Source organism: Ostrea edulis, chromosome 2 (assembly GCF_947568905.1).
Source record: "Ostrea edulis chromosome 2, xbOstEdul1.1, whole genome shotgun sequence".
Taxonomy (NCBI): domain Eukaryota; kingdom Metazoa; phylum Mollusca; class Bivalvia; order Ostreida; family Ostreidae; genus Ostrea; species Ostrea edulis.
Genome location: NC_079165.1, coordinates 10,556,827 through 10,580,327, shown reverse-complemented (window position 1 = coordinate 10,580,327; position 23,501 = coordinate 10,556,827). Strand labels below are relative to the sequence as shown.

The window sequence follows — 23,501 nt, the reverse complement described above, 5'->3', positions numbered from 1 at the left end:
ATAAAGGTTGTAGAAATACAAAAATTCAAAAATTTGTTCAGTTTTCAGTATTCAACCATATTCATTTTTAATCTTTAGAACATTAAGTCCTACCTCAACAGTCATTTCAAACTGTTTGAAGGCTTGCGAGTTCATCCTAGCTGCTGGCAAGGAGTTGCCATAGCTACCTCGCCTAGCCTGTAAGTGTTGGTGTAGCTCATCTATTTCTGAATGGATCTGAAAATCAAAGATTCGTATATACATCAGCCATTATCAGTCTGTATTCTTACCATTTTTATTTAAAACTCAATCAACACAATTGAATTGAGATACCTAATTTCAAGGTCATAATTGAACTAACATGTATCTGTAGACTATACAATTATTTACCTGTCCGAGGTCGTAGTTGAACTGACATATATATCAGTAGACAATACAATTATTTACCTGTCTGAGGTCGTAGTTGAACTGACAGATCTGTAGATTCTGCTTCAGGCGTTTCTCCTGTTCTTCCCACGCCTGGTTCCATCTCTGTTTGTACTCTGCCGTCACCTTCAGCACGCGTTCTACGTCATCTTGGGCGGCAGCTTCTGCATCCTATCATTAGGAATAAAGATGGTCAGTGCATGAAACTCTTTATATACATCCAATAAACATTGTTTTCCTTTCAAAGCAAATTGTGATTCCTTATGCTGGTCTTTGCCTGTGCTTTGGTTGATGCTGTGATGAATATACATGTATAGTACTAACATATCAAAGCATAGTGCAAGGGAAGATCTGCACATCTGCCATGTATTTTTGGCGATACTGTAGACTCCTATATATATGTGTGAGGAATTTATTATCGTGTAACTTCGCGAGACGCATTACTTGTGAAATAAAATTATGCGCTTCCAATTCTCTGTTTCTAAAATACATGTAAGAATTCTTGATTAACAGACGACATGCAAATTCATGTTCACGCTATTTGACGTAAAAATGTATATGAGTCATTTCGCCATATTAAGTACTCGCGTAAAATAAGGAGTCTACAGTATACATTAATTAGTGCTGTCCTTGTAACAGAATTCCTATACCTCGTCCTCCTTCAGAAGATGTTGAACATATCTATCAACTGTGGCTAGCAACCTCTAACAAGAAAGCCCTCAAAATTAAACATCTCCAACAAAAGTTAATTCCATGCGTTTATCTGCAAGGCTAAAGGATGAACAGATATTATCGATACATTTACTTTCTTACACAAAGGACTTACCGTTTGTCGGACGCGTACTACGATTTTCTCGCCTTCGTCGGCAGTGTAGTTGATCAGGCTGGAGACCTCCTGCTTTTTGCGTTTGTGTTCCTCTAGAAGGCTCTCCGCCTGCGAAAGTTCTGATGGCAAATCAGACTCCATGTATTCTTTCTCTGTCTTCTCGATCAGGCGGTCAAGCTGGAAAAATCAAACACATTTTAGCTTGACTGGTTTTGCATGGTTGAAAAACTACAAAGGTATTATTTCTGTCATGCTAGAGAAAGAAATCAGAATGGCTTTGGGGTTTTATTTTTCTTCTCAAAAGCAGGTGCTTAGCCCTGTTCCTGTCAGTGCGGTATCATCGTCACCTTGTGGGAGATCACGCTTACCTGATCGAGGTTTCTGAAGAACTGTATAGTCATCTTCAGTAGTATTTGGTACTCGTGGATTCGAGCTGTGAAGCGCTGTCGGACCTTGATCAACTCATTAATGATCTGGTCCTTCTGTCCCTTGGTGTTTCCCTTCAAGGACAGTAACTCTGCTGTGCTCAAGTGGCGCTCAATTTCTTCTTGAGCTCTCTGTTTAAAAAAATAACTACTGTGTAAGAGTTCTGTCTCTCTATTGGAACAAATATATTGTGTTTAAACATGCATTCTAGATTCTTGGAATATGGGATAAATCTAGCTGCAGTGCTGACAAAAAAAACTGTCAGACTGCTTGATTTTTACCTTGTAGAGAGGAGTAAAAAGGTCAACTTTTTTCTGCATTTCCTGAACATTTTGTGTAGTGTTACCCAAGTAACCAGCCAAATTAGGATAGAAAAATTCCCGTTCTATCTTCATGACCCAGTCAATTGTCTAAAAGAAGAATCAAACCAACCTTGAACATAGGTGTGAACTCCTCAAGCTGGATCTGGTATCGGTTAGCCGTTTCCACGGAGCTACCCAAATCACCAGCAATGACCGGGAAAAAGTCGTTCTCAATTTTCATGACCATATCAATTGTCTGTAAAATACATACACACATCCCGGTGAAGTGTTTAACCGAATTTACGTCAATAAATCTAACTACTGAATTGTTTTTGAAAATTGCATGACTGTTGTAGGTTTGGTTGAAAATTGAGAACAAGTCTTTCCCCCTCCATCCACTTGAAGATTATCACAACAAAAGGACTTCAATAGCATGCAATTTTCAAAAACACTGTCGTTTTTACAGATACAATATTACAAGAATAAATCAAAAGACAGAGACAGTCATGTTATACAGAGATGCTGACATGAAAGGCATGTAGAAATGAAAATCAAACAATATCTAATGAGCATGCTGACTGACCTTTCTGGCATCTTGGACAAACTGATGCCACTGGGTCTTAAATTGGCGACTTGAGTTGACATGAGTGGTCCACGACTCGTAAGTCGTGCTCAGCATAGTCATCCTCTCCGTGTATTCTGACGTGATAAGCTCCACTGTGTTGGCGGAGCTTCTGATGTCTATAGTAGAGTCATCCTGAATCTAACAGGGAGAAACACAGAATCAATCCCTCCTAATGACACATAGAAGTACATATCCAGTGTATCTCTCACACTGACTAAACAATTCCTTTAATCTCTGCCTGGTTTGCTTTATGTACAGTGTATAAATAAACTGGAGCTATTTTGAGAATCTAAATTTCATACATTATAACCATTCTGAAACAAATGGGCGCACTTATCCAGAGAAGTAAATTAATGGTGCAAATACTTTGTACCTAAACTTGTAGTTCCCAAGGCATGGCACAGTACAATGATACCTCCCTTATACTGCAGAATACTATAAATACGTACGGTGGACGAGCTCTGTAAAAAGTCTTGTCCTCTGTCCTGCAGTTGATTGTATGTTTCTGTGACCTTAGTCCACATTTCCTCTGTGTGTCTCACTGCATCTTCTGTCAAGTCTTGTAAATTCTCCGTTTCTGATTTTATGATATGTTCCAACCCATTCATGTTGTTGGTAAGCTGAAAGTAAAACACATGCATGAAAAACATACAAAAAAATTCCTTTATTAAAAGCAATATTTTTGGTGTCTTTATCATCAGTATAATCTTTTATATGATATCCTCTCACATATCACCTTTTCCTATCATAATGATGTAATACAATCCGTTTGGAAGTCAATATACAGAGTTATGTCCCTTACCTGTTGCACAAGCTTGTGAAATGTGACATATACGATGGAGATTTGAATGCGGATTTCCACTATGCGGTGCAGACGCTGAATCTGCTTACATAGGGTGTCGACCTTCTCGGCGGCAGACTGGGATTCCTGGTCCCCTGACTTGACTAGGTTTACCCCTGCCTCCGACAAACTCTCTACATCCGCATTCTTGTCCTGAAAGGAGATCAAATTTAAAAAACATACCTAACTGAGCATTGGCTAAATTTCTTATCTTGGAGAAATTGGATTGCCATGTGCTTGTCCAAAGTGTACTACTGAGAGAGTGTCTTACTCGTATGTCCTGTTCCAATTGTTCATGTACTTCAAGAAAGTCCTCTGCATTCGTAAGGCTGGTTCCCATGGTGTTGTGCTTGGCTAGGGTCGCCTGACAAATCTTGGTTAACCATGTGTGAACCTGTCAAAATAGTCACAAATCAAAATAACATTATCAACATATGACACAAACTGCATGGTAGGAGGATCGCAGTGAATAATGTTGTGATAAAATGAGCCCAAAAATTTATAGCCAGTGATACAAGCTTAGATCATGTGACAAGACGAGACTTACCTCTGTGTATTTTTCTTGAAAGATGAGATAAGTCTGGCTCCTTTCCCAGGCCTCTGCTCGCCGTGCCTTACACAGGGACTCAAGTCCTGAGCAGCGGTCCTGCAGCTGAGTCATCTAAAACAAACGAAGGAAGATATTGACATCTAAAACTAACAAGAAAACATTGACAGATATCTGTCTTTTGTAAAAATGAAAAAATTTCCACAGAAAAATCAAATGAAAATAACAGCAATGTGTCAACCAGTTTTTGTCATGGTGTACAGTTTCATTTTCACTGCATTTTTATTCAGTTTTAATATCAGTGCAATTTTACAGTTTTATTTTCCATTATTTGCATTGAACTTTTAATACTGTTTTATTTGCCTCTATTTTCTAGCATTTTTATTCATTTTTTCACATTTTATCACGGTTTTATTTTTCAATATTGGCACTGTAAGATGAATCCATGAAATCAATACTGCAGTGAATTCAACATGACAATAGCTTTTACACAATATCGAAATGAAACCCTTGCATTAAAAACAAGAGAAATCTACTCATTTGCAAAACATGAAATTAAGCAGAAGCTAATTCAAATCTGTGTGTTGTTGCTGTCAGTTCCTTTTTATTTACATGCAGATGTTCGGGTATTGTCCACACTAGTGGGCCCCCTTCCAGGTATCTGGCTAGCTGCACCCATGGCAGATCTCACCTCAGATCTCCATTTTTTCCGATCATGAGGCAGTAGAGTAGCGTGTAACATGTGTATGTCATGTGATGTTATTTACCTTGCGTCTGACGCCATCAGCCCCAGGGTCGTCCCTACTGACCCTTTCTAGTAGGATACGACCCTCTCGGAGGGCTGGAGTGGAGGCTTCCACGATGACGTTAGACAACTGGGCATGACGGTCTGCAAGCTCCGCGCTGTTTCTAGGGAGGTCCATGGTGTTAAGCTGGACCTCGATCTGGTCAAGTGTCGTAAGAGCCTTCTCAACTAGATCGAAAAAGGATAGAGCCATCGAAATGTTTTTTCTCTTGGTGTCTAGGCGGACCATGAAGTTTTCACATTCATGATCCACAGTCTGTAGTCTTTGTCTTACTCCCTCGGCATCCAAATTCGTGCGGCGGAGAAGTTGATCCGCTTTACGGACCAGCCGCAGAACGTTCTCTTGGACATGCTGCAATACAGAATTAAAAAAGATTTAAGCACATAGCTTTTAAAATTTGTTCATTATTTTGATTCTGAAGATGTCCCCAGAAAGAGATAGACAAACTCGATTGATCTTGACTAGTAGTGGTGCTTTATTGATTGCTTATTGACTTACCCGTGCTTGGGTTTCAAATCTGTAATGTTCTTCCTGTATGAGTTGGGAGTGGTGGTGAGAATCTCCCAGATCAGTCCTGTGTAGGTAGGCAGACCCCGTCGTTCTATACCAGTCAAGCACCTGCACACAAATCACCAGATAGGCATTTCATCTCATACAATGTACAAATTCCTCGCATTCTGTTTACTTGGTATTTGAGAATGAAAATTTTTAGGCATTCACACAAAAGATTCTAATCCTAATACAACATGCAATTTAACTATGAATCTATGTATTTGTGCCCTTTTAAGATATTGTATAAAAAGTTTTAATTCAGTCACTGGTACAAATTTTGCAAAAAATGCTAGTCTAAGATTTAAATATACTAGTGAAGAAGCATTCAAAGATCGATATTTATCAAATATTTCTAAAAATAGATAAATGATAATGAAACCCGACCTTGTTGGTTTCCTGGTCGAGCTGGCACAATTGTAGGCACTGCTCTAGACGGAATCTGCGCTGTTCCCATATTTCTTCGAGTCGTCGTCTTCGGTCTTGTAGTAGTTCCAGTAGGTGTTCGATGCCGTAACACGCAGCTGTTGTTGCGTGACGGTTCTGTAGGTCCGCATGCATACCCATTTCACGAATACGCTCCAAAAGCGAATGACCTTGTTGCAAGGTACTTTGGGATGATTCCAATATACCTATATGAAATAGACACATTTGGTAAAATCAGACGTGAAATTGACACAGTTTGTAAAATCAGACGTGAAATAGACACACAGTTTGTAAAATCAGACGTGAAATAGACAGTTTGTAAAGTCAGACGTGAAATAGACACAGTTTGTAAAATCAGACGTGAAATAGACACAGTTTGTAAAGTCAGATGTGAAATAGACACAGTTTGTAAAATCGGATGTGAAATGGACACAGTTTGTAAAATCAGACGTGAAATAGACACAGTTTGTAAAATCGGACGTGAAATGGACAGTTTGTTGGAGAACAGACATGAAATAGACACAGTTTGTAAAATCAGACATGAAATTGACACAGTTTGTAAAATCGGACGTGAAATGGACACAGTTTGTTGGAGAACAAACATAAAATAGACACAGTTTGTTGGAGAACAGACATGAAATAGACACAGTTTGTAAAGTCAGATGTGAAATAGACACAGTTTGTAAAATCAGACGTGAAATAGACACAGTTTGTAAAATCAGACAAGAAATAGACACAGTTTGTAAAGTCAGACGTGAAATAGACACAGTTTGTAAAGTCAGACGTGAAATAGACACAGTTTGTAAAATCAGACGTGAAATAGACACAGTTTGTAAAGTCAGATGTGAAATAGACACAGTTTGTAAAATCGGACGTGAAATGGACACAGTTTGTAAAATCAGACGTGAAATAGACACAGTTTGTAAAATCTGACATGAAATTGACACAGTTTGTAAAGTCAGACATGAAATAGACACAGTTTGTAAAGTCAGATGTGAAATAGACACAGTTTGTAAAATCAGACGTGAAATAGACACAGTTTGTAAAATCTGACATGAAATTGACACAGTTTGTAAAGTCAGACGTGAAATAGACACAGTTTGTAAAGTCAGATGTGAAATAGACACAGTTTGTAAAATCAGACGTGAAATAGACACAGTTTGTAAAGTCAGATGTGAAATAGACACAGTTTGTAAAATCAGACGTGAAATAGACACAGTTTGTAAAATTAGACGTGAAATTGACAGTTTGTAAAGTCAGATGTGAAATAGACACAGTTTGTAAAGTCAGACGTGAAATAGACAGTTTGTAAAGTCAGACGTGAAATAGACAGTTTGTAAAGTCAGACGTGAAATAGACACAGTTTGTTGGAGAACAGACGTGAAATAGACACAGTTTGTTGGAGAACAGACATGAGTGGGCACAGACATCCAGTGTGGATTAGATAATGAACGTCTTCAAATGCTTGTTTTTAACTTCATCTTTGATGACAAGTTGCTGTGAATCTGATATGCTTGCGAACAATAGAGAGAGACTCACTGTGACTACTGTCTTGGTAGATAAACTAAGTCTGTACTCACTCTTTTTGATATCCTGGTGCTGTTGAAGCAGATGTCTCGCGGAGTTTACATCCTGAGTCGGCAGCATGCTGGTAAATTTACCCTGAGCTTGCTCCATCTTGGAAGCAAACTAAAAGAACAATTTTCAATTTCTAATTATGAACAAGACCCAATGAGTAGATTCATTACGTATAAAATATTTTTACAATAATTATGAAGATCACACATAATGTCACTGATTTTTCATGGAATCAAACTTGCACACATTTCAACCATCTGGAAATACTCAAAAGTTTGTAAAACTTTGCACTTTTAATTTAAATGGAAAAAAGAAATAAACAAAACTTGGAACTTAAAATTCAAATGAAAACAAAATAAAGAAAGAAATGACATATTCAATGAGTAATTATTTGACTGTATGTATGTGTGTTTTACACTGATCTGGCAATATTTCGGCCATATTTGTGTATTTAATAAATGACAACTCACGTCCTGAGCACTTTGGTGGAACGCAATGCTCTGGTCCAGCAGCATGGAGCGGTGGTCGAGTTTGATGTTGAGTTCCCTCCAGGCCTCGTTCAGAGTCTCCGCCATTGCTGCGTACACGTCAGCTTGTGAGCGGTTTTCCACAGCGTAGGCATCCGCACTAGCCAGGATGTTCTTGATTTCGTCCTCCTTGCTCTGTAAGAAAAATTCAATAAATTGTTAGAAATGTTCATTGCAATAAGGAATATTTCAGACATTCATCAATTTCATTTAAAAAATGAATGTCTACTGTTGCTTATATGCTTGTAGTATGGGGGTATAAAAATGATGGAAGCATGAGGTAATGTTCAAATCTTCAAAAGAAGTGCTTCATGTAAATCATAACATGATGGTTTTTTTTTTATAATTGTTACCTATAATGAACATGCAGATCATAAATGTACAGTATTTTAATATGTTCAATAAATGAGCAGCAATTAAATGATCAAATTATTCATTAATATGCTCTATATTCAATTAATTGCCAAATTTATAAAGTTACAAACTAATTTTTCAAATCACGAAAGGTGGCAGTTTAATGAGAACTAACTGCACATTGAAACAGCTGATGAAACAAATCGTAAATGTGAATATTAAAAAAGAACTGAGAAAGTACTCTTGAATTCATGTATTACGTGGAACTTTAAGGGATTTTTCTGTACAGTGTCCACTGAAATGATTTATCATTTTGATCTATTGTTGAAATTTTCAATTTTACATTTTGCAAACATTATGAAGTCACAAAAAATTCTTATATACCAATCTCACCCCAAAAAAATCACAAAAATAGACATCTTGACTATTTCTTTTACAGTATAATATGATTTGGAAAATCCAGAGGAATGCCACCCCCCCCCCCCCCCTCCTCCCTCCCCCTGACACCTCTGGCAATCATCAGAAAGCTGCCTTGAATGGTTTATTTACTATGATTTTTGAAGTCGTGGTAAAATTATGAAGAATGAAATACAGTCACTAATGGCAAGAATATCAGCCTGAGAATATACTCCTCAGAAGTTGCAAAAACTCTTCATTACATGTAAATTGCAAAAAGTGGTTCTTCTGCATTAAAACCATGATACCAGCGGGAAATGAATACAAAGGCTTACTGATTTGTTAAACTTCTCAATGTAACTACTGTTACTTGTAATGATATCATGCCCAGAAAGATATAGCTAATTAAAATCAATTTAATTAACTATGAATGCTGTATAATTAGATGTATGTGTTGTTGGCTTTTGTAGTAATGGAAATATTATCTTTCAAATGATATATATATACAGGTAACTCTCGAATTATCGCCACTCAATTCATCGCCATTTTCGTTATAACGCCGCATTTTTCTAGGAACATTTTTCCTGTTACTTAAAACTCTCGTTAAAACGCCAAATTCGCTATCGCCATTTGCCATAGTGTTTTCATTACAAAAGTCTATTTCAACACGTCAATTATCTCGATAAACCGCCATGGGTGCACGTGGTCAGTGAAGCAGTAAATTGGTCATTATCAATCTCCGGCGTACACCTGGACAGAAGGATCCCGGTTATTGTTGTATTGAATAAACAAGAAAAATACTCAAGATGAACTGTAGTCAAGTTGTTTATACATCAAAGAAACACATTTCAATTTAGCTATGGCTTCGCCACGAAAGAGGGTCCTGTTAAATTTCGATGAGAAAAAGCAAATCATTACGTACCAAGGACATCATCAAAAATGTACCCATCAGGATATTGCAAATCATGTTTCTGTTTTATGGGAAAAGGCTATATAAAAAGAAGGACAGTGGGCGACATCTTAGCAGCAAAGGATCGCTCACTTACATAAGTATTGTAAATAGAGGAAATATAACTGTTACATATAAAAGAACGGTAACTATTTCTTCAAGATGGCAGTAATTCAATTCATCGCCAAATTCGTTATAATGCCATAATTTCATAAGAACAAAAGGTGGCGGTTTATCGAGAGTTGACTGTATTTATAATATGGCCATGTTAACTGTGAAAATGCTAGACTGTATTGTATTGACAATTAGAGCAAGATATTCTGCAGCCTTAACATTTTTAAAGTACCACAACACTAACAATTTGGATTTTAAATTTGGGTAACTGGTTTCTATATTCTGGAAGCTGAGAACTTCACAAGAATTAATCTCTACAAGTATAAACAGATATCAATCAGACGAGATATTTTTGGCAAACATTCCTTGACAGCTAATATCACAGACAACTCTGCACCCCTGTGTGTTTAATGTGTTACCATGGAAATATCTATCTGATGAAACACCACGCTACCATTAGAAGTTCTGTGCTGGCACATCCTTATCATTGGGAATGGGGCTTAGAAAAAATGTTTCTCTTTTTATAAAATATTCAAACTTTCTGATATTGTTCTAAGAGAATTTTTTCACCACCCTATAACAAAAGCAATTACATTCAATCTACTCGCAATTCTATTCAAATCTGAACATCTTAAATCTAATCATTTCAAAAATTAAAAATTTGTCCATGATGCTTTTGAAAATATGAGTATGATTAATGACGAATATATCGTGTGTCAAAGATAGACTGAGGAAATGCTATTTTGGTAGAGGATTGTAATTGGATTGGTTAACAGACAGTTGGAATGCTGCTGCAGTGATCCCTGGTACTTGAGAACATGATTACAGAATAAGTAACACATGTGCAGAATCATCCTAATTCACAAAACCCTTATCTCCCATCAGTCAAAACATCCCAATTCACAAAACCCTTATCTCCCATCAGTCGCAGTCTTCAGTGAAATCATAACGAAAACTATTCTACATTCATTTTAAAAGTGATGCTACATTATCTTATATCTTATAGATATACATTTAAAAGATGTGTAAAGTTTGATTTCATGATTGACTTTTTTCATGGGTTTAAAACTCACTACACCCAACCTTATGTAATACCTGAAACTATAACAAGTAATATTTACAGTATTTAACTGTTGTATCAAAATATATGTTGTTTTTTTCTTAAACATGAAATTTCAACATACACATATAGTTAACTGATAAGTAATGCTCTTAATTGTGTCACAATATTATGATCAACAGAGATGTAAAAGTTACGTGTGTGACTGAAGCCGTGACTGAGTTTCAAACTGAACTTAACTGAGGGTGACTTATGTGATCAATGCACTTCCTATGTGTCTTTGGTGGCTAGTATCACATGTAGCTCACTGCAACTTGGCGTCAGCTGGTATGTATGTTTGACTCAATATTTGATAATGATTTAAGTTTATTCAGACTCACAATGAACTAAAGCAGCATTTTATAGTGTTCTTGTCTGAGTGGTATTTACCTAGTAGATTCACCTTGAGTTTAATGAGCATTTCATTGAGTTTCTGTCATAGCTATATTTAGTAGATTCACCTTGAGTTTAGTGAGCATTTCATTGAGTTTCTGTCATAGCTATATTTAGTAGACTCACCTTGAGTTTAATGAGCATTTCATTGAGTTTCTGTCTCAGTTGTATTCAGCAGACTCACCTTGAGTTTAGCGAGCATTTCATTGAGTTTCTGTCTTAGTTATATTCAGCAGACTCACCTTGAGTTTAGCGAGCATTTCATTGAGTTTCTGTCTTAATTGTATTCAGCAGACTCACCTTGAGTTTAGCGAGCATTTCATTGAGTTTCTGTCTTAATTGTATTCAGCAGACTCACCTTGAGTTTAGTGAGCATTTCATTGAGTTTCTGTCTTAGTTGTATTCAGCAGACTCACCTTGAGTTTAGTGAGCATTTCATTGTGTTCTTGTCTGAGTTGTATTCAGCAAACTCACCTTGAGTTTAGCGAGCATTTCATTGAGTTTCTGTCTTAGTTGTATTTAGCAGACTCACCTTGAGTTTAGCGAGCATTTCATTGTGTTCTTGTCTTAGTTGTATTTAGCAGACTCACCTTGAGTTTAGCGAGCATTTCATTGTGTTCTTGTCTGAGTTGTAGGGCCTCCTCCAGGGTCGAACCCACATCTGTGAGATCGGGCTCCATTTGGTGGACTCGCACTCGAATCCATTCTGCTCCCTGTAAAACCAAACCCATACTATCAAAATGGTAACTGTCATTACAATCTAATATACTTTTGTTAAAAAGTTATTTAATATTTCATTCAATAAGATTACTGTTTTCTATATTAGAATCCAAATCACTGGACTTAAGTCATAAATGAAAAGATTCAAAGATATATTAACTTTCAACCTGATCTTTAACTTATTTCCATTTCATTCATAATTCAAAATACTGTAGTACACATGTTTTTTTTTTACCACAATATCCTTCATTTAAAGGACCAATACTAAAATGTACTAGGACATGCATAATACAGAAATTATATACGAAAATGAACTGTTACTGATAAATTATGTGTTCATTAAATTGAACAGTGGTTTGTGGTGTGGCCCTTCCACATGCTAAACAAGATATCAATGTGATGGCAAGCATCATAAAAGGGCCCCACTTTGTGGCATTATTAGTCAAGTTCAAGGCTCATAACTTTTAAAAAAATAAATCCACAAGAACCAAACTTGCACTTGATCTGTAACCCATTGATAAAGTTAATGTAAAAATTTTTAATTCAATAGCTGCAGGTAGAGCCAAAACTAAAGTCTAGAAACTGTCAAATCTCTGAAATTTGCCAAGTTCAAGGTCAATAAATCTTTCAAAAATTGGTCAACAATTCCCAAATTATGGTAAAACATAAACCACTTGCATGGATTGACGGATGCAAAAACTGACCACTATAGGGTACCTGCTAATCATGGGGCACTAATTATTATAGAGAAGGCAGATAATTAGCTAATTATTTCTAATAACAAGATAATTATTTTAATTACAAGATAGCATCCGATTATAACGACTTTGAATCTTTTTCACACTTTATTTTATAATAATGAGAAAAAGGTTAGCATTTTAGTGTACCATCAAGTTAGTTTTCTTATTCTAACAAGAAATTGTTCTGGTTATCCAGCAAGCATCTTGTTATCTATTTTGTGCAAAATTTAATGACTTAATTTGTATTTTGTTATAATGACTTGGTAACCTCATAATGACAAGAAAATTAATATGTCATTATAACGAGATAACTCTGGTTATAGGTCAGGTAAATGTCTCTTACAGTGGTAAATGTAGCCCCAATAATGTCGAACATGAGATGTGTGTAGTTGGTGTACTTGCGATGGGACTAGAATAGCTGAGTAGCATATAGGTTAATCATGAAAATAGTAAAATATTCATGTAAGTGAGGAGTCTACTAGAGAGATTCATGTGAAACTTACACTTGTTTTGAAATGTATTTGTTCATTAACTTGTTGATTAACTTTGCATAAAAGATTCTTAGTTGTTAAAACAAGATACTAACTCATTGTAATGAGATAACTACATTGTTATAATGAGATACTAACTCATTGTAATGATATATAATCAGATTGTTATTACGAGATACTAATTAAAATCATTGTAATGAGATAATCAGATTGCTATTACGAGATACTATCTCATTGTAATGAGATAATCAGATTGTTATTAAAAGATACTAACTCATTGTAATGAGATAATCAGATTGTTATTACGAGATACTAACTCATTGTAATGAGATAATCAGATTGTTATTACGAGATACTAACTCATTGTAATGAGATAATCAGATTGTTATTACGAGATACTAACTCATTGTAATGAGATAATCAGATTGTTATTACGAGATACTAGCTCATTGTAATGAGATAATCAGATTGTTATTATGAGATACTAGCTCATTGTAATGAGATAACTAAGTTGTTATAATGATATATTAACAAGATATTCATGTTGTGTATAACCCGAGATGATATGAAAGAGGTAATGGCTGTTTCCTTGCCAAGCACTGAGCGTTCTAAATGAAAGTGTCCGATCTTTTAGACATGACCTTAAAAACAGAGAGGACTCATTTTGTGGTGGCATGATAAAGAACCGTCACCACTACGGCCTTGAGTGCCATACATAAGGTCAAAGTTTGCAGCAGATCACCTGAAGCTGGTGACATTTCGGCATGATTGAAGAATTCTCCAGGACCAATGGAATGTTACAAAACAAACAAACAGAACGATAAAAATATTTTTGCTATGACAAGTCATTAAGTCATCATCACCAGATACTACCTGTTAGTCATATAAAGAGATACATCTCGTTATTGTGAGATAAGTACATCATTATTGTGAGAGAAGTACATTATTGTGAGATAAATCTCGTTATTGTGAGAGAAGTACATCATTATTGTGAGAGAAGTACATTATTGTGAGAGAAGAACATCATTGTTATAAGAAACTTAACTCATTATTATGACATAATAATATAATTTTAAATTACTCATCTAAGACTATTATGCTTAAATTAGTACATGTATATGTACTTTAGAAATATAAAGAATGACTGTATATTATTTTAGTATAAATCTCTTTATTTTCAAATTGCAGGACTCTTAGGAGGACTAGAGATGCTAATTATCACTAATCCCTACTCTCTGTCTCAAACTCTTCATACCCAAAGTAAACTCTTACCAAACCAAAATTTACTTATTACTAAGTATTGTGTGACCTTGAACCTTGTCCCTTCACTAAACTTTCGTGATTCACAGTAGGTAAGATATGGAAAGAGCCAATATTCAAAATCAATTTGCAGACAAGCTGATAAAAAGTTGTGCTTTTATCTGCTGGCAGTTCAGATAATCTGGCTGCTGTATGTATGCAGCTTCTGCCTTCGCTCTGAGATAAAACAAGATGAGGCATTCTACAGGAATGTTTCCAGCATTGGCTCCCAGCCATCACAGCCTCCCTACCATCCCAACATGTCTCAAGATCTTGATGGATATTTTATTTTACCTAATATCTTCCCAATCTTTTCTCCCATGTATCTCTCTCAGTATCTATATATTCATCTGCCTCCAACAGAATTTCACGCCAAAATTTTTTGAAGTTTCTGAAGTTCATGGCAGAACAATACATCCTGTTCCCATCCCACACAATATAACAGTATCTTATGTTTATAACTGGAAACCGTCAATGTTAGAAGCCTCATTGTTTCTATTTCTATACGACATCTGCAGCCAACACAGATGTTGATTCTTGAAAGCAATTTAAAAAGTCTTCATTTTTGAACACAAAACAGGAAATACTATTACATAATCACAGAATCAAGACAAGAGCCCTCTTTACACGTTAGAGCAATTTAGGAAGTTTCTTTTTAACTTTCTTGACTGAAAGGGTCGGATGCAACCACAACCCAGCGCCGTTTTCTTTCATGACGATGTGATCATTCATGATAATATAGAGACATTTGTATTGAAACTATTCAATGCATCTACAATCAGTAGAGTCTGTTAGAATTAAGACATAGCACAGTAATCTGTTTCACAACAGATGTCCATGTAGACAGAAAGTTTGTCAGATTCTAAACAACATCTTAATCAAATTCTTTTGGTCAATATTCCCAACAAGGACTTCCCCATCCACATTTTAAGTTGACTATCAATTACATTTAGAAACTGTGAGAGCAAGGGATCACAATACAGTATAAGCTGAAATTTTAAAGAAGTAAGCCTCAGCTAAAACAAATTTCCCACAGAAATAGTTATCATCTGGGCCACACCTTAGTACATGTATACAGACACTTCAGAAATAATGTTCGGGTTAATCACAGGTCTTGAATGGGGGTATGAATACATTACTATAAAGGTCAAATACTCAGGCACATTAATTAATGGGCACCTGACCAAATGGGACCTTGACTGTGACATTTGAAGTTAAATATCTTAAATTCCAAATCATAATCTGTGCAGTTCAAATTTTTAAATTTTAAAAGACATAAATTTTTCACCAAATTTCTTTAATTGATATGAGACAGGGAAAATTGAGTTTTGCTCCCCACCCCCTCCCCAAAAAACATTTTTTGTCAGCCACCTTGCTTGACTTGAGAACTGTTACTTACTCGTAGAATGGCGAGAATAACTTTGGAGCGTCCCGACTGGACAGCCACAGTACTTATTGTCGTAGTTGATGGGGGTAATTCCGAAAGATCGGTAATATCCGAATTTCTGTCTGACATTATGGTTTGGTCAATGGATGATTAAGCACATGTGTAGCAAAATAGCAGCAAAACACTTTTTAAAAGGGTTTCACTAAATCACTTTGTCCAAACTTTTTGTATCTTTTTTTAGGCATTAAGCATACAACAGGCATGCATGCAGAAGACTGGAATGGCTCTTTATCACTTCACAGTCTCTGCTCTTCTCAACCTCTCCAAGAGAATACCTATCACTATATACAACTGCCTACTGGGCCAGTTCATCTCCTGCCTTCTTGAGGGGAGATCAGCTTACTGCAAACTCACGAACCTCCTCCTCCAAATACCTTGACCACAAAATTTCAACCACAAAACTTAATTTGTATACTTATTTACAAGGACCCAATGTCAGAAAATCAGCCTTTAATTTCATATGAGGCTGTGCACAAGAAACATCACAGAATCCCCTGATCAAAAATATGGTTCTCCCCAGGTGGTCACATGACATTCCATCCCCCAAATAAGGAAGGTGGCTCCTGATGTAAACACAGCTTGGGGTAACCAACAGAGCTTGCCTTCTGTCTAGGGCTTATGTAATATATTTATCTCCCTCACCATAAATCACATGTCAACTTAAAATTTGGCAGAATTTTGTAAACTTTATACATTGAGTGTTTTTTAAATATCTCCAATTTACAAAATTTTACATGTACTTGTATGAAAATTATACTCAAATATATGCACATAAACCAGATATGGAAAGTCAGAATATAAACTTACATTCTGTCAGTATCTCAAGCTTGAATTATTACTTTTTAAAAACTTTGACACTTTAGTCAGCTGGTGAATGCAGTGTTGCAATACATGATGCATTTTATATTTAACATAAAGACAACAGCAAATTCTAAGCAAAATATTCTACATGTAATATCAATCCAATGCACCTTTTAGCACAAAAATACACTTTTAGGATGAATATCTTTCATAAATATCTAATATTTTTTACAACATCAGGACCTGTGCCAAAATATTCATTTAGATACAACAAAAATGGTACGTTGAAATTTCTTGTATCTCATGCCAAGATTATAAATTCCGATTTGATTTTCTGAAAGTCTCCACAGATAGTTTTTTGTTGAAGGAATCTAAAGCAAAATGTTTGACATATCCAGATCAGTTTCACTGAGCCTCTAAATGAAAGTGCTTTAGAATTCATTGAATGGTAATGACTCATCAACCTTCTATTGGATTCAGCGTACAGCTGCTGTGTATCCCTTAAGATGGGTGACATCATCATGTAGCTTCATATTCATAATAAAAGTAGGATCGAGATACAAAAACATCATTTTTAGCTGTTTAACTTCAATCTTATAGCTACTTACCCCCCCCCCCCTTCTTATCATTTTAATTTTTCTCTTTCAACTTCTTGTAAAACAAAAATCTTTAAAATCAAAAGTGAAAATTCCCTGGTGTTATCAAATAATGCTATAAATAACATTTTAATCAAAGTTGCAGTTTTTGCTGTGGTATAACATATTTTATATAAGAGTGCATTAATTAGCATTTGCTTGATGGCAGACTAAATTACAGTTAAACTTAAGTGTACATATCATGAAAAGGACGAGGAAGGTGCCTCACTTCTACACAGAACCACGCACTCTGTAGAAGATTCCCCTATCTCTCCGATAATGCATCAAATGGAGACATTTACTGTTGATGTACTGTTCATTTCTGGATCCTGGCAACTCTGGGGCAGGATTTGTTCCTGCGCCAGAGTTTTCTACGACACTTGTTGATTTAGCACACGCATGCCTTCCCCCATCATACACACATATGCTGTCTCACTAAAGTCTACATAAACTGGTCGACATTTGCTATTCTAAAGGCATTGCCCTTTTCCTCTTACACATGTTTTGCATATATCCACAATTACTGTCATTAATTACTATGGTAATTACTGAGTCAAGGAAAAACAGCTAAGGTGAAACTCAGATCAAGCGATCCTAACGATTCACCAGTTCGTAAATTTGAGAAATGTTTCTCTTCTATCTACTGGGTAAATGAGAATACAGTAGAGTGGTAAACCACTCATCTAATCTGGTCAGTCAAATATTTAACCACATGCATCTACTGATATTACCAAACGGGCAAAAGTTACGTCATCGGTGCATAAAATCATGCAGACCTGCATCAGAATAAACATATATATATATACCAGTCCTGTGTTTTAAAATGAGTATTTCAACTGATGGGTGAGTATTAAAGATATCATGTATCATTTTTAAACTAATTTTGCTATCCAAATCACCTATCCAAAAAATTTATACCCAATTTTGGACAACACTCACCAAGATCATGCACATTTTCTCAGCATATGCTGATCAATATTTCCCTTAAAAAAATCATCAAGGATTTTGTATCATCTAATACTTGACTATCTGCATATGTGACTTCCTGTTCAAAATTGGAAGCATTCTGGAACTAATTAATTCTAAAATTTCAATCAAGATCACTTAGATCCCCCCCCCCCATCCCTATCAAATGTTGAATCTCTTCACTTTTCAAAGATATCGAAGTCATCGCACACCCCAAAATATTTCAACTGAACAGACTACCAGCCTAGCAGAGTGATAGACAGATGACAGATTGTCTGATCACTACACACCACAGTGTAAGGAATACATGTAATCACGGGACTTAGATTTACTTTCTGAGTAACATGCATGCGATCATGTTTTAGCTAGCAGAACATCAAGTACAAAACTGTATCCCATCATTTGGCTTATGCACAAACAGTAATATTCTCTCAATTTCTTTTGTTAAGGCAAGAGATAAGGAGCTTTTTTTTTTCATCAAGAGCAGCAGACAACCGCATTATTTTTTGATTCCATGCCACAATTCAAAACTCCAGATAATGTGGGGAAGAAAAAAACAATGCACCGATTCTAAAGCTTGTAGTTACCTCCTCCAGTTGTTGTTTGAGGGTGTCTGGGGATGAAGGTCTGAAATTCCTGGGCAGACTCTGGGATCCAGCGTTGACAGGTCGACTGTAGCTACTGGTTACCAGCCCCTCCCTCACAGGAGGCTTAACATTGTGATGAAGGGAACCAGATCGCTCTGGGGGCTTGGGCTTTGCTCGAGTCCTGGCTGCCCTTTCACGCTCAATAGGCTGACCACCAAGGTCTGATGTTGACCTACGCTGTCTTTTCTGAGAGGGTTGCGACTTGTTTTTATTGATGTCGTACCCTGAGAAAGTTTTTGTTCTGGCTGGCTGACGTTTGCGAGATTCTCCGTATTGCAACACCGATGGTGGCATCTTTGTCTTCTTCATTTCTGTCCAGTATCGATTGAGGTCATGGAGTTTTTGATCCATTTTGTTCAGTTTGCTGCTAATCACTTCAACTGCTTCATGATCATCTAAGCTTATTGTCTTCTCTTTCCTGCAGTTTAAAATTTCATTAAATGAAAAATTATTCAATAAAATAGAAAATCAAAGCAATTGCAATACACAAGTATCTTTTTCTCTATCGAACATTCATAAGCTAATGCTAGAGCTCAAGGTGTTGGAGATTACAATGAAATTCAGCATTGCATGAACATTTTCTGCAAACCTACCAAGAGACAATTTGACAAAATTGCCTCTACTCCTTACCCTTCTGTCAGTATGATGGGCATGGCAAGCCTCTCCAGCAGAGCCCGGCCCATGCGATCAGTCTCCTGGTGGTCTTTCTCTACCTGACCTTTGACCGGCGTGTACTGACTCAGGACATCTGGTACGGTGGCCTCCCCTGACATTGTCCAAGAGATCGTGATCAAAAGGTCATCCAATCGACTTAAAATCTGTTCAACACCAAATAAGAGTTTACAAATATGTCTAAAATGGATTGCGAGACACCAGATCTCTACAGAAAACTTAAACCCAAATTTCTTCAAATGGCCATTAAAGCAACGTTTCTACATGTACCTAAAATTGATAGTGAGACAATGTATCTCTAAATAAAAAAAAAACTAAACAAAATTTCATAAGTGCACAATCATAAAGAACCATGTTTTAGAAATTCACCTCTTTATATTGCTATTAATTAACAGGAGATATTTTTCAACTGGCCTGAAAACTTAATAGCATCTTTTATTCGAACACATTAATATCCAGATAAATGACTACAATTACACATTGATATCCATATAAATGACTACAATTACACATTGATATCTAGATAGATGACTGCAGTTACACATTGATATCTAGATAAATGACTACATTTACACATTGATATCTAGATAAATGACTACAGTTACACATTAATATCCTGATAAATGACTACAATTACACATTGATATCTAGATAGATGACTACAGTTACACATTAATATCTAGATAGATGACTACAGTTACACATTAATATCTAGATAAATGACTACAGTTACACATTGATATCCATATAAATGACTACAGTTACACATTGATATCTAGATAGATGACTACAGTTACATATTGATATCTAGATAAATGACTACAGTTACACATTGATATCTAGATAAATGACTACAGTTACACATTGATATCCAGATAAATGACTACAGTTACACATTGATATCCAGATAAATGACTACAGTTACACATTGATATCCAGATAAATGACTAGTTACACATTAATATCTAGATAAATGACTACAATTACACATTGATATTTAGATAAATGACTACAGTTACACATTGATATCCAGATAAATGACTAGTTACACATTAATATCTAGATAAATGACTACAGTTACACATTGATATCTAGATAAATGACTACAGTTACACATTAATATCCTGATAAATGACTAAAATTACACATTGATATCTAGATAGATGACTACAGTTACACATTGATATCTAGATAGATGACTACAGTTACACATTGATATCTAGATAAATGACTACAGTTACACATTAATATCTAGATAGATGACTACAGTTACACATTAATATCCTGATAAATGACTACAATTACACATTGATATCTAGATAGATGACTACAGTTACACATTGATATCTAGATAGATGACTACAGTTACACATTGATATCTAGATAAATGACTACAATTACACATTGATATCTAGATAGATGACTACAGTTACACATTAATATCCTGATAAATGACTAAAATTACACATTGATATCTAGATAAATGACTACAGTTACACATTAATATCCTGATAAATGACTACAATTACACATTGATATCTAGATAAATGACTACAGTTACACATTAATATCCTGATAAATGACTAAAATTACACATTGATATCTAGATAGATGACTACAGTTACACATTGATATCTAGATAGATGACTACAGTTACACATTGATATCTAGATAAATGACTACAGTTACACATTAATATCTAGATAGATGACTACAGTTACACATTAATATCCTGATAAATGACTACAATTACACATTGATATCTAGATAGATGACTACAGTTACACATTGATATCTAGATAGATGACTACAGTTACACATTGATATCCAGATAAATGACTACAATTACACATTGATATCTAGATAAATGACTACAGTTACACATTAATATCTAGATAGATGACTACAGTTACACATTAATATCCTGATAAATGACTACAATTACACATTGATATCTAGATAGATGACTACAGTTACACATTAATATCCTGATAAATGACTACAATTACACATTGATATCTAGATAGATGACTACAGTTACACATTGATATCCATATAAATGACTACAGTTACACATTGATATCTAGATAGATGACTACAGTTACACATTGATATCCATATAAATGACTACAGTTACACATTGATATCCATATAAATGACTACAGTTACACATTGATATCCAGATAAATGACTAGTTACACATTAATATCTAGATAAATGACTACAGTTACACATTGATATCTAGATAAATGACTACAGTTACACATTGATATCCAGATAAATGACTAGTTACACATTGATATCCAGATATATGACTACAGGTCATACCTTATCAGCTGAGGCCAGAAACATGGCCGACACAGTGAGTCTGTTGGCTCGTTCGTTGGTGCCCTGTGAAAATCGTTTCCAAGCTTCCTCTAGCCGATAAGACCTCTCATTATTGGGGAGTAAGTCATATCGCAATGACCGACGTAAAACCAGGCCCGCCTGTAGTAACTGCTTACCATACTCATAAGTACCCTGTACCAGATCAAAGAAATACAAGCATTTAAAATTCTGCTATTCTATGATAGGTACCTGACATGAATATATCATATGGTTAAGTATTAACAGATTACATATACATGCACTTTAATCAGGAGAGTTCTTACTTTCAACAGGAGAGTTCTTACTTTAAACAGGAGAGTTCTTACTTTAAACAAGATAGTTTCTACTTTAAACAGGAGAGTTCTACTTTTAAACAGGAGAGTTCTTACTTTCAACAGGAAAGTTCTACCTATACTGTGGATTTACAGTAAGTGTGAACGAGACATATCGGCAAGTACATGACGTCCTTCAGATAGTTCATTGGAAAGTCCCCGAGTGATTTTAAAGAGTGCTTTTGATAGGTCGGTTAAATTATAGGTAGGCGGTCCCAAGTATTTGGCATTATATTATCTCGTGCCTAACAAGTGCAAGTTTCACTATTTGATTTCAGTGTAAATTGCACCGTACGTAGCGTGAGATTCAATATCGGCTTTGATTTGACAACGGAGGTTTGAGATTACGTTACTAAAATGTCTTGTAGAGTTTATTTTATATATACTAGATATCTACATGTATAAAAGTGATCGGATATCTTATAAAGATAAAAATATAAGATGTCTTATAAAAGATACAAGATATTTCATAAACTTTAGAAGAAATAACTTTTATCAGATACCTTATAAATTTTATCTTTTAAACAGGAATGAATAACTGTGTTATACTTATAATCCATTGCAGTAACAATAGGTATGGGAGGGGAATACAGGGTGAAAAAGGCGAGTTCCGATATGTAAAGAAAAGGCAGGATAGCAATATCCCAGAATTCAAATAGTGCTGAATATTGAAAAGAAAAAAATATGACGGGATCGAAAATGCTGCGGGAAAAGGCAGGATCCGCAGTTGTCTCTATATCAATAAAAATTGAAAGGTTACTCCCTTAAATTCCTGTAGATACTTGTCAGTTTTAAGTGATCAGAAATTTCAGTACATGTTTCTATCGGCGATTTTGTCCGTTTAAAAACAATGCTTTTGTTTTGTTGTCTCTTTCACATTCGCAGTTTCCATATCGTTATTTTAAAATAAATCTCTCAGAGAATATTTTCGAATCTTGCAAAGCATTGGAAAAGATCGATGTCGGAAAAATTTCAAAATTCAAATAGTTAGGGGGAAGAGGGGGTAAAAACTCATAAGTTTCTGTCATCCGACATCGATTACACGTTAGTGGGAAAAAAAGACAACTGACTTTAAAACCACATAATAATACATTCTAATAAACGTTTAATAGTTTCAATGTACACTTTCATTTGTTTTACTTGTTAATCGATTAGTTTCAACATACTTCATATTTATTTTTGTATTCGGGGGGGGGGGGGGGGGGGGGGGGGGGGTCTTGG

General features: G+C 35.5%; 1 protein-coding gene across 1 annotated transcript in view; it reads right to left on the bottom strand.

Moving 5' to 3' along the window:
• The window catches only part of LOC125678963 (titin-like), a 294,828-nt gene that overhangs the window by 251,241 nt on the left and 20,086 nt on the right, over window positions 1–23,501 (bottom strand). Inside the window, exons 15-33 of the mRNA XM_056156077.1 lie at window positions 21,910–22,101; window positions 19,540–19,727; window positions 18,850–19,327; window positions 11,754–11,876; window positions 7,802–7,993; window positions 7,334–7,442; window positions 5,715–5,959; window positions 5,277–5,396; window positions 4,740–5,129; window positions 3,973–4,086; window positions 3,697–3,819; window positions 3,387–3,578; window positions 3,034–3,204; window positions 2,543–2,722; window positions 1,939–2,067; window positions 1,600–1,788; window positions 1,232–1,408; window positions 427–576; window positions 94–216 (exon numbers count right to left, since the gene is read on the bottom strand). Coding sequence (XP_056012052.1) covers window positions 94–216; window positions 427–576; window positions 1,232–1,408; window positions 1,600–1,788; window positions 1,939–2,067; window positions 2,543–2,722; window positions 3,034–3,204; window positions 3,387–3,578; window positions 3,697–3,819; window positions 3,973–4,086; window positions 4,740–5,129; window positions 5,277–5,396; window positions 5,715–5,959; window positions 7,334–7,442; window positions 7,802–7,993; window positions 11,754–11,876; window positions 18,850–19,327; window positions 19,540–19,727; window positions 21,910–22,101 — 3,585 coding nt within the window. The remainder of the gene's footprint in view (window positions 1–93; window positions 217–426; window positions 577–1,231; window positions 1,409–1,599; window positions 1,789–1,938; window positions 2,068–2,542; window positions 2,723–3,033; window positions 3,205–3,386; window positions 3,579–3,696; window positions 3,820–3,972; window positions 4,087–4,739; window positions 5,130–5,276; window positions 5,397–5,714; window positions 5,960–7,333; window positions 7,443–7,801; window positions 7,994–11,753; window positions 11,877–18,849; window positions 19,328–19,539; window positions 19,728–21,909; window positions 22,102–23,501) is intronic.